This window comes from Centruroides sculpturatus, unplaced genomic scaffold, assembly GCF_000671375.1.
Source record: "Centruroides sculpturatus isolate CEXI.00-Female unplaced genomic scaffold, Cexi_2.0 scaffold388, whole genome shotgun sequence".
Taxonomy (NCBI): Eukaryota; Metazoa; Arthropoda; class Arachnida; order Scorpiones; family Buthidae; genus Centruroides; species Centruroides sculpturatus.
Window position 1 is genome coordinate 296080 of NW_019384674.1, and position 12775 is coordinate 308854.

The 12775-nt window shown below is 23.8% G+C and overlaps 1 protein-coding gene across 5 annotated transcripts in view; it reads right to left on the reverse strand.

Annotated features, from left to right (window-relative positions):
• Positions 1–1770: 1770 nt before the first annotated feature.
• Positions 1771–12775, reverse strand: part of LOC111626778 (patched domain-containing protein 3-like) — a 17007-nt gene continuing 6002 nt past the window's right edge. For 2 of the 5 annotated variants that reach the window (XM_023370280.1, XM_023370282.1), the window contains exons 2-4: positions 6842–7855; positions 6250–6567; positions 1771–3419 (exon numbers count right to left, since the gene is read on the reverse strand). In XM_023370280.1, coding sequence (XP_023226048.1) covers positions 2089–3419; positions 6250–6567; positions 6842–7838 — 2646 coding nt within the window. In that variant the 5' untranslated portion in view covers positions 7839–7855 and the 3' untranslated portion in view covers positions 1771–2088. The other 3 variants (XM_023370278.1, XM_023370281.1, XM_023370279.1) reach the window with 3 other exon arrangements.

The following is a 12775-nucleotide window of genomic DNA, read 5'->3' on the forward strand; positions in this document are numbered from 1 at the left end:
CGGTTAGTTTTGATGAAGGAATAAAAGAATTTTTCTATATAAAAACTCGAAAAAGCATTTTCTAATTTAAGTTTTGACCTATTTAGGCTACCTTATATATATATATATATACATATATCAATAATTAACTATATAAATAGTTAACTAAACTGAGAAAGACAGAACAAACGACTAACATAAATAATTAATGTATTATTTTTTATTTATTTATTAGGTATTTATTTTGATAATTCGCGCCCTGTGGATAGGACATTCATAGGGTATTCATATCAGATCTATTTCGGGTTCGGCCAAGGCCGTATAAGAGTGACCAGATAGTGAGGGACGGGACCAGATATATCCGGGTCAAACCACTTTTGAAAAATCCCTGAGGACTCGCATCCGAACCCAAATTCTGTAGTGTAGATCTAATCACCATAATCGTTAATGAATGATAGAAACTGGTTTATAACTAATTAACGCCATTTATTGTTATAATACTCATAATATTACGATATAAACATTATAAAAATTTGAGGAATTTGAGGAATATTTAACAAAAATCCTCAATTTACTTTGAAAACCATTTTTATCTGCATTAAATTTTAACTTAACAGAAAATATTTTGCAATTAATTTCATTTGCCATTATTTATGACTAAGAATTTCATTATTATAATTATTTTTAGATAATTTAATAATAGGAATATAAAAATACTATATAAATTTGTTTTTTATATCATATCATTTTCACTGAGAATAAGTTCTTTAAATTATTATTATTATTCTTTATTTGAATATATAAAAATATGAAATTAAATTCTTACGTTATCCTTGGTTTATTTTTATATAAATTTTTAAATTTACTCATTAAATATTTGGATGTCCTATATTTTGAAATTAACAATGTAAAACCGTGATGTATACAGGTGGAAAAAAAAATTATAGCTTTATATATCATGTTTTATTTGTCCTTACTTTCACTTAATAGACCTAGTCCTACTTAGCCATTATTTTAAAGTGTAGTCACGAATTTACTACACCTTCGAGATACAAAATAATCAAAATTATAAGCAAAAGCAATAGTAGAAACTAATGTAAAGATTTTAAATAAATAGCAAAATATAATACATTTTTCTATACGTGAATTTCTTGATTAATTAGACTTAAAAATCCTTTTGTTTTTTTTAATTACGAATCTTCAATGCCATTAAGAAAAGTAATCTTTCTACTTGAGTTTTTTTTTTTTTTAGTTTATTAAAATGTTTTATATATATTTTTCTGATTAATTTTCTTATGTATATCCTTGAATTACAGTTATAATGAGGAACATTTAAATAAAACAAGTTTAATTTAAACATTTTACTAATTTATTTTTAGTTTATAAAATACAAAAATATAAAAAAAAACCGTTCACAAAAATTATTTACAAATTATACTTGACAGAAATTTTGATTTTTACAAAAATTATTTATGTACATTTGTTGTTTTTTTTTTCTTTTAATTTTCTTATTGAATTTGCAAAAATGTCTTGATATTTTCACAAATTCCTTTAACTTTTGTCAATTTTTTGTATAGTTATTTTGCAAAAATTTGACGAAAGTTGAATTTTATTCTTTTACAAAGTATTTATAATTTTATGGTATGCTTTTTTTGGCAGTTTATATGAGTACATTTACATAAAGTTATATATGTACTATGCAGAAAATTATTGTTAATAAGATTAAAATACGAATTTTAAATTATTTATTATTATTTTTTTCTTAAATTATATAAATATTTAATATATCGAGTCACCAAAATTTAGCTAAAATATTTAATTAAGGTTTTTTTTAATACAGATTATACGTTATGCATGAGTTATTTTTATAGGAAATAAGCTAAAATATCACTTCTAAATGAGGTAATGATATTCTAAGGTATACTCGTATAAAATATGAAGTTTCTGGCAGGAATTATTATTACATTTGTCTGAAAAACCTTCATACAAAATTAATTCCATTTCTATACATTGATGTTCAATAATCTTTGAAAAGTAATGATATGTTTGGCGATAAAATTTACAATGAAATTAATATGAAAGACATAATTACATGTATTAGTATTAACTTTATAATTGCGTACAAGGTGAATCACAGTTTACTTTATGTTCGCTCTGATTTTTGTCCATTAATTTTAAGTACAATGTATCATCGTATGTGTATGGTACATACTTAGGTAAATGAGTTATTTTATTATTTGTAACATTCTTATTTCTGAAACTTTGCACTATACTTAAAACAACAGGTAATACCAACATAGCATGAAAAGCTGTTTGTATGGATAAGAGGAACATAACTTTAAAAAATAGTATAAACATACGAGTACTTTCGAATGCAAATAATAAAACAGCGAGTATAGTAGACGTGGTACCTTGAAAAATAGGTAAACCGACATCGTATAAACTGTCTTGTAGTTTATCATTCGGTTTATCTTTCTTTGACATCATAAAGGCAAATGATATATGTGTTGGATAGTTTATAGAAAATCCTACACTCATAATTAAAACTATCATAGAAATCATATCTAAATTTACATTCCATAAAACCATATAACCAATAGTTTCGCATAAGGATGAAAATACTGCAACTGCTATACAAATGGCACAAATTAAATTTGGTATAAACATAAAAAATATTAAAATAATCAAAATTGCCGATAACCATGCAACCTTGATAACAATTCCTTTGATTAAATTTCCATGTTCCATTAATGGAAAAAATAAACTGTGAATCGTAATAGGTATAGGCGAAGTATCTGCAATTTCTTGTAACTCCCTTATTGCTTTATTTTCAGTTTCTCTATCCACTAAACCTTTTAATAATAATAAAAATCTACTAGCGACTATTCTCGTTGAATCATTATTAAATATCACATCTTGTTTAAATTGTCTAGCTGGATATAATTTAACATATATATTCTTCATTACATATACAAAATCGTCTTCGTTTGATATATTAAAACCTCTTAAAAATACCGAAGATACTTGTTTACTTGTAAAATTTTTATAATATTTTAACCAAGATAATCTCGACGAAGTTTCTGCTATATTTGGATGTTTTTCAAACCTACTTAAAGTTTCTTCTATTCGTTGTTGTACGGTAGGATCTGAATAATGTAATGTGTCATTTATCACAATTTGTAACATTGCTGGATATTGTGCAAAATAACGATAATATAAGTTAATAAATCCGGCTTGTTCCGCTCTTATCACATCTGTTACTTCCATACCTGATTTCATATTTAGAAAACCATAAATTCCAACACCAAGATTTCCACAGAATATAATTAAAATTATAATTTTTACTGGTAAATAGGTAAGAAATTTTCCAACTTTATCTCTAAAAATTGTTGTTAATATTTCTTCTTTCTCTTCATCCTCTTTTTCTTTTGTTTCCGGAACTGAAAAATGAAAAAAGAAATCCCTTTAGATTTTTGTACATTCAGTTTACATTGTAATAGTAATTTTTTTTTTTATTATTAAAAGAAGAAGTCATTTCATAAAATTAAATTAACTTCATCATTGTGTCCTAATACTTATAACAATAATCAGCAAACAACCTTAATTATTCATTTTTCGTGTGTGTGTGTTTAATTATTCGAAAATCTAGTTTAACATCAATTAATCATATTATTAAAATAATTTTTTAAAATAAAATATAAAATATAAATCAATTGTTATAGTATTTCATCATAACAATTGCAAAATTCGTAAGCATTTACTTAATGCAATAACACGTTAAATTTTTTTTTTCAATGCAATTTTAAAAAGTAATACAATAAGAAAGATGAAACGTGTTTATTTATTGTTTTATTTCCACGGGTNACGTGTAATGGATCGAAGTGTTAAAGGATGGAGCAAATATTTTTCTCTATAACCACTTATGGCCATACATCCTCCAAAAAACGTAATTTGAAAAATGTACGTGAAAAATATAGCTACTGCAGCATAAATACAGAATAGACGAACTATTGGAAAAGGTGCTGTAATTCCAATACAGAACGATAAAAAGTTGGTTAAGGAAGTTATAGTAATTGACACAGCAGCTTCTGAAAACGAATCTGCCATTCGTTTTGGTACGTCATCTTTTGCATTTGTTCTTCTCCACGCTGCAATTAATACATAAGCGTCATCTATTTCTGTGCCTGAAAAAAATCAATTAATTCAGTTATATTAATTCGATCATTTCTGAGTACATTTATATAATAATTAAAAGTATATCTTGACTGTTTGTATAAATCAATTGTTATAGTATTTCATCATAACAATTGCAAAATTCGTAAGCATTTACTTAATGCAATAACACGTTAAATTTTTTTTTTCAATGCAATTTTAAAAAGTAATACAATAAGAAAGATGAAACGTGTTTATTTATTGTTTTATTTCCACGGGTCACACACGTGTAGCTAATAAAATTCTTTTTACTGTAACATATTTCTTATTTTCCTTAATTTACGCTTTTCGTACTTGTTTATTTCCGTATTCGTTTTTCTAATAGAAAAAAAAAGGAGGGGTGGATCTTTAACTGTAAAAATTACATAAATTAGTTGTTGATTTTCTTATTCTTGTTATCTTTTAGATTGTCATTGATAACAATAACAATATGTATATAAAAAGCTGTTAAATTAATTCATTTTCTTATTACACGTGTAAATTTTACTTACTTAACATGTTCATTAATCGATACAATCTATTATAAACATGAATATTTAATATAAATAATGTTTAAAAGTTTGTTTTCGATTATAACTATAAAATAAGCAATGAATTTTAATGAATAATATAGTGGTAAATACTTGGAAAGACTAATAATTAGTATATAATAAATGCGAAGGACATATCATTATATATATAAAGGATTAAAAATTTCGAAAGTTATATATGTACTATGCAGAAAATTATTGTTAATAAGATTAAAATACGAATTTTAAATTACTTAATTATTTTTTTTTCTTAAATTATATAAATATTTAATATATCGAGTCACCAAAATTTAGCTAAAATATTTAATTAAGGTTTTTTTTAATACAGATTATACGTTATGNGGTTTATAATTTATAAAGATTTTCTGTTTCTATCTTATTTCTTATCTTGATTCAAACTGTCTGTAGGCAAAATAAGTTTTGCTAGTAGAACTATTCGAGTTCTTATTTTGGGTGAAGGATAACAGGAATTGAAATTAAAAATTTTATTCACAATTAATCATTATAGTTAACAATATATTATTTGTTCTTCCGGTTGACTATCTCAACAAATATTGATCAAATTAAATTCATTATATTTGAATTTATACAAACATTTTTAATATAAAACTTGTAATATATCTATAACAAGGTATAAAAACTCTAGCAGGAAACGTAATAAATTAACATTTTTAATAAATTGCATAAAGTTATTTATAAAATTTTATGAAGGATGTGATTTGCGTGCTTGTACTCGTCGTTTATTTTTCTTGTATCCTTTATATACGTGTATACATTGATGTATTTAATACATATTTCATAATAAATAGTTATTTTTAAATTTAATTTTAATTTATTTATTTTACTGGAAGTGAAGTTTTAGTAATTAATAATGGTTTCAATATTCAAATTAAGCATTTCTTTTAAAGGAAATAATAGTTCTTCCTAATAAAGCTTACAATGGAAATATATACGTGATATGTATTCATAACAAAAGAAAAAGGTTGAATCTTACTGAAAATGTAAATAAACACAATAAAACCTCCCAATTGTGACCTCGGGAAAAATCAAGTGTTGTCAAGTGTGGGCACAAAACAAAAGTGGTGACAAAATATAGGTCTATGTTCCATTTAAATCAATGGAAAAATTATCGAGAAATTTTTTACTGATCACAAATTAGAGGTGGACACCTTGAAAAATAGGTAAACCGACATCGTATAAACTGTCTTGTAGTTTATCATTCGGTTTATCTTTCTTTGACATCATAAAGGCAAATGATATATGTGTTGGATAGTTTATAGAAAATCCTACACTCATAATTAAAACTATCATAGAAATCATATCTAAATTTACATTCCATAAAACCATATAACCAATAGTTTCGCATAAGGATGAAAATACTGCAACTGCTATACAAATGGCACAAATTAAATTTGGTATAAACATAAAAAATATTAAAATAATCAAAATTGCCGATAGCCATGCAACCTTGATAACAATTCCTTTGATTAAATTTCCATGTTCCATTAATGGAAAAAATAAACTGNACGTGTAATGGATCGAAGTGTTAAAGGATGGAGCAAATATTTTTCTCTATAACCACTTATGGCCATACATCCTCCAAAAAACGTAATTTGAAAAATGTACGTGAAAAATATAGCTACTGCAGCATAAATACAGAATAGACGAACTATTGGAAAAGGTGCTGTAATTCCAATACAGAACGATAAAAAGTTGGTTAAGGAAGTTATAGTAATTGACACAGCAGCTTCTGAAAACGAATCTGCCATTCGTTTTGGTACGTCATCTTTTGCATTTGTTCTTCTCCACGCTGCAATTAATACATAAGCGTCATCTATTTCTGTGCCTGAAAAAAATCAATTAATTCAGTTATATTAATTCGATCATTTCTGAGTACATTTATATAATAATTAAAAGTATATCTTGACTGTTTGTTTCAGATCTTTTTTTTCTTAATTTAATTTAATTAAAGGTTATATTAATCAAGATATAAGGAAATATTTAATCTTTTTATGCGATTATATTTTTTAAACAATGCTATTATTATTATTTTTTTCTTTAAAGGTTACTTATAAATTTTGATTTTGATTGTTAAAAATTTAATATAATGATATACTTACCAAGGATAAGAAATGGCAAAACAATATGAATATCAGTATAAGATAACCCACAATGAAATATTGAACCGAAGGTCGCTAGGATAGCGAGAGCTGCAGATACACAACCAGCAGCACCTAACCAAGGTTTACTTCTTACCAAAGTTACCGAGATACTAGTGATCATTGAGAAGATTGCTACGATAAGAGCAACCACCGCGGATAAAGGTAAAATTGATCTTGAAAAATGCTCCATCTCGGATGCAAATATAGAAGAAGGCATAACAGATATATCTATATGTTTAAATTTCATCCCTCGAAGAACGTCAGTAAGTGATAATTCCCAAACGGAAGCCATTTTTCTTTTAGTGTCGTTGCGATTTTCTATTAAATAAAATAATCTTATAGCTTTAACGTCTGTAACGTAGCCAAGTTTATCTCTTGTCACTCCTCCAAGATTTACGGCATGAGCAGTAAATATTAATGTAAATGGATCAATTTCTAATGGAAATCTAAAACGATATTTTCCTTCTTCGTATTTTCTAATTTTATCATTAAGATTAAAAACTGGATTTTCATAGCAGACATTTTCTTTTATAGCGCACACATTTTTATAAGTTATAATTTCATCATTCCACGTTATTCTATGATTACGTACAACTTCGTCGATTTTTTTTAAGTCATTAAATATGATTTCTCTTATCATATTTTTATCATCTTTAGCTATTGCTGTTATATATATACCGGGTGGTGTATACGTTGCTCTTAATATATCAATATATTTCGATGTAATTGTTGGAAACAAACTTTCTACTATTCTTTTATTTTGTGATGCTCTCCCTGTTTCAGTTTCAAAAAGATGTTCGAAATCCCTATTAAATGTTATTTTAAGAAATCCTGTAGATAAAATAGCAGATATTAAAACTGGTAAAGTTAAAAAATAATAAGGATAATGTCCTATTATTTCTCCAAGTTTTCTAAATTTCGCTGACAATGAACGTTGTACAATGTTGTATTTCATGTTGTTCTCTATTTACTCTGAAAAAATAAAAATAAAAATAAAATCAAAATGTAATTTTATAAATTATAAAAATGTAATAAATATTAAATAATCATTTATGTATTTTTTTTTTATGTTTTAGAATTGCAATTTATCTAAATTACAAAAATGCAATTCTAATATAAAAATTAAGGGGCAATTCCCTGAGATATTATTATTATTGCTAATTTCGAATTTAAAATAATATTTTTATCGTTAATTTTTTAAAAAAATTTATTATATTTATATAATATTTATTTTATACAAATTTTTTGCTAATATTTTATTTTTTTATATTACGTATTTTATAAATGACAAATACATAAACTTTTATGATATTTAATGTATAAAAAATATTGTAAATGAAATACAAGCATAAACTTAAATTTATCCAAGAATATAGTATAACGAAAATGAAAGTAGAAATTAAAATTAATTCAATAGTAAAATTACTAAACATAAATATAAATAGTTATTATAATGTAAAGAAAAATATGAAAGTAGTGTTTATAATACAGATTTTTTTTTTTTCTCAGAAAAAAATAAAAATAAAATTTTATATACATACAATTTGAAGGTTTTTTATATATATAATAAGATGACTTTGCCTTAAATTTTACATCGCCAGAAATATTTTTAAATCTCTAAAAAAAAATTGAAAATAAAATCTATTTCCAGATTAATTTTAAACATACCTAAAACAAATATTATTATTTCTTTGCAAATGTTTCAAAAAAAAACAATAAAAAAACGAAAATTAACATGATAAATGGTAAATAACATCTAAAAATATAATTTTTAAGTGCACAAAAAATGATTGTTGTAGGATCATTTAAGCATGAATTTCACGACCTAAAAATAAAATTGATAATTTGTGAATAATTTTGTTGTTATATATATTTATTATAAAAATTAAAACATTATTGTATTGTTTCAATTTATTTTTACTTTTCTTTTGTATAACTAATAAATCGTTACCTAATCGTACTTTAATAAAATAAAAGATAAAAATCTTAAAACGATTTTCTTCGTAAGTAGATGATTTGTGTTATTATTCTTCGAACTTGACACAATAAAATTTGTTTACATCTAAAGCAAATGAAAAATTAAATCAACTAGTTTAAAACAAGTATGACAAAATGTAAAAAAAATGCTCATTAAAATAAGCTGAAAAGAAAAATAATCCTCTGCTAGGAACAGACACTTAATCAGTGTTTTAGAAGTATTTTACTGTATAAAAAAAAAACAATAAAATAATTCTAAAACAGTGGTTAATCGTATGATTAATTCCTAGTAGCGGATTAACAATAGCGAAAGAAACATCTTACTATTTTATAATATTAATAATTGGAACATAACACTTATTAAATAACAATTCATTAATTGGTTTAGTTTATATTAATTAAAAAAGATCGAATACTAAGAAATTGAAAATTGTATTCTGATTATGGAATTGTAGTAATTAATTGTAAATATTATGACAGATCTTTAATATAATGCGATTTTTCACAAAGAAAATAATTTCATGGAGTTTGTTTGATAATTTACCTTACCACTATAGTATTTATTTTAAATCAATATATTTTAATAAAAAAAAATAATAAATTATTATACAATTAAAATTAAAATACATTGTTTAAAAAATATGCTATTTATTAAAATTTTTCTCATTGTTTCCTGTTACACTTTATAAACTTTAAATAAAAACCTTAACACTAATGAAAAGAGAATCTTAAAAATACCTATCGTAAACTAGACTTACGATAGTGCTATAAGGCAAAGGCATAAACAATATGATATTTCTAAGAATAAAGAATTTATAACTCATTTAACACATTTTAAAATTTCTAATCTAAACTAGTTCATATAATAAACAATTTAAAAACCTTTCTATTGCGTTTTAATATATATTTATGTATGCTTTGTTCATTTACTCATTATCTCTCTTAACAGGTTTAAATGAGAACACATAAAACTTTATTTTCCTTTCTTTTTTTACACGTAACTAGAAACAAACACACGTGGACACAATTTTCAATTTCATAACTATAAAAATAAAACTATAAATTTATATTGTAATATATTTTATGAGTTCTTAATATTTATTGCAATACTATTTTTATGTATACATCTTATATCTCTCTCTCTTGTATTATTTTTAAACATTAAAATTTTATATTTATAAATATACAAAATTCTAACCAAAAATCTAAAAACAAATACAAATTTATAGATAAAAACAGTTGACTTTGAATAGAAAACGAGTCTATAGCTAGGCTTTAAAAAATTTATATATTGATATATATATATATATACCTCTATATATGAATAAATACACATCATATTTACATTACAATAAATATAAGATATATATTTATACGATACGTATATATATAATCCTGAGATTTCCACAATTCGTTGTTATAAAATAGTCTACACAATAAAAAAATAAAATATATATATATATATACACTCTGTATATATATATATACAGGGTGTTTCAAAACTATATGTCAGAAATGTAAAGGCAGGTAGAGGGGACCTAAATAAGCAGATTTTGTATAGGAATGTGGGTGCGAAAACGCTGTGAGGGGACACTGTTGAGTTCAGCAGATGAAAGCACTTTGCTGGCTTGAATCATCATTCCCTGCACAGATTTTGAGCAACATGCATTGTTACACCAATGCAGAGCTTGCCGACATGCATTTCATGTATGGGGCTGTGCAAGGAAATGGAGTGGCTGCTCAAAGGATGCACATGGAGCAATTTCCGGGTATCTGCCGGATTGCCAAATATTCAAATGTCTTCATTGGGAGTTGTGCATGAGTGAATTGGTTTATGCTTNATATATTAACTAAATTTTATATATATAATTAAAAATTTTATTTTAGTAATTACTTACTCTTTTGATTATTTCTAAGTGAGATCTAACTTAACTATTAGATGTGAAGGTGTATAAACAGTTGAGAAAATATAAATGAATGATAATATAAGAAATGTTTCGTCTTATACGTCATAACAAATCAGATTATTACAAGTCTGACGTAAAACTTCATAAAATAAAATAAGAAAATAACTTAAGTACTATATTTAAGGGACTTTTTTCATTCGAAAAAGGTTTTGACGTCAAAATGTATAGGACCACTTATTGGTTCACATGTTTTATGCTTTTTTTCTTACTATCTTCAAGGACAATTGAAGAATTTCTGGAAATTCCCCATTCACTAAAACTACCGATTTTTATTATTATTTTTGTCTGATTCATTTTTGGGTCTTTTTTTTTTTTTAAATATTACAATTCGGAAATGAATAGATTTTATTTTAATAATAAAATTATTCCTCCTAACTTATTATATGCAGTAAATAATGGAATGTTGCCAGCGCTACGAAGGTTGAATGTTAATTAACATGTTTGTGTCATAAAGACGTGTTACGGTCATTAAAATATAAATACTAGATAGAAAACCGAAAGAGTAAATTGGGTTTAATCTTCGTTTGTGTTAACATTTAATACCGAAAAGTTCAATATGTAATTGTCTACTATTATACTGTAATAACTATTAATTGCATACATAAATGTGAATTAATTTCATGTAAATTATACTAATAAATATACTATAATATCGTATAAGAAATGCATGCTTGTTTAAAACGAGAGAGAGAGAGAGAGTAAATAAATGTTACATTTTTTCTCCGAATTGCATAAATAGAAAAAAAAAAAGGGAAACTGTACCATGACATGAATGCTTATTCATACGTGTAAAAGTATGTAGAAAAGTATTATCAAAATAATTTACTTATAAATTTACAAAAATATATTATATATTAGGGAAGTCATTTAGAATTAAAGCGGAAAACTAATGTTTTAATATAACGTTCGACTTTATTGCATAAAAGTTATTTATAAATGCTATTGTTTTCATTTTAATGTCACATACAGGTACAGTAAATAAACGTGGAAAATAAATAAATTTCTAAATATTAAATGTATTTTCGATTATTTTGTAAATATTCTCGAAATTTATTTATTTTTTAAAGCTTCGAAACTTATTAAAATATATTTTTCTTCTTCTTTCAAGCATTAGAAATGTCGCTTATTGTAACCACGTCTTCTAGGATAATATATCTTTCATTAAAACATACTAACAAATAAAAAAATGTTATTTCCAGTTAATGTTATATTATATTATTATAAAATCATTCATCATAATTATTTTTATGGGAATTTATTTATTGTTATCATCGCTTTATAGAATTCAAAAACGGAAATGCATTTTGTAAATATAATAAATAATTTTTTTTTTCAATAGATAAAGCGATAATTTGATATCAAATATATTATATAACAATGATAATTGTCTAGAATTATTACAATTTTATATTATTTTATATAATTCCTAGTTTAATTTTAATAATTGATTTGAATAGTTTCATTATTTATTTAACGATACTTAAATGTATTTAAATAAAAAAAATTAAGTATATTTTAATAAAAATTAACTTGGAAACTCGTAGAAATAAATGCATAATAGTTAAAAAAAAAATACAAAATTAAACGTGAAAGGTAATGCGATATTTTTAAAGTAGGAGTAATATTGGTTGTTATCTTTTAAATTTTTCTTATGTTTAAATGCATAAATAAATATGCTTTTTATAAAATAAATTGTTGTCAAATTTCAAATATACAGAATTAATTAAATTAATTAGAAAGTATAAATTGCATACATTATTAAAATCTAAAATAGAAAAAGAAAATATACTGAAAACTAACCGAAATAGACTATATAAAATGTTCAAATTAAATTGAAATTTAAAATTTACTATTATTTTTTTCCTGTTTGATATTTATTATTTTAGTATTTCGTTTTCTAATTATTTATTAAATTAATAACATTAAAAATTCTATCGAAAAAAAAAAA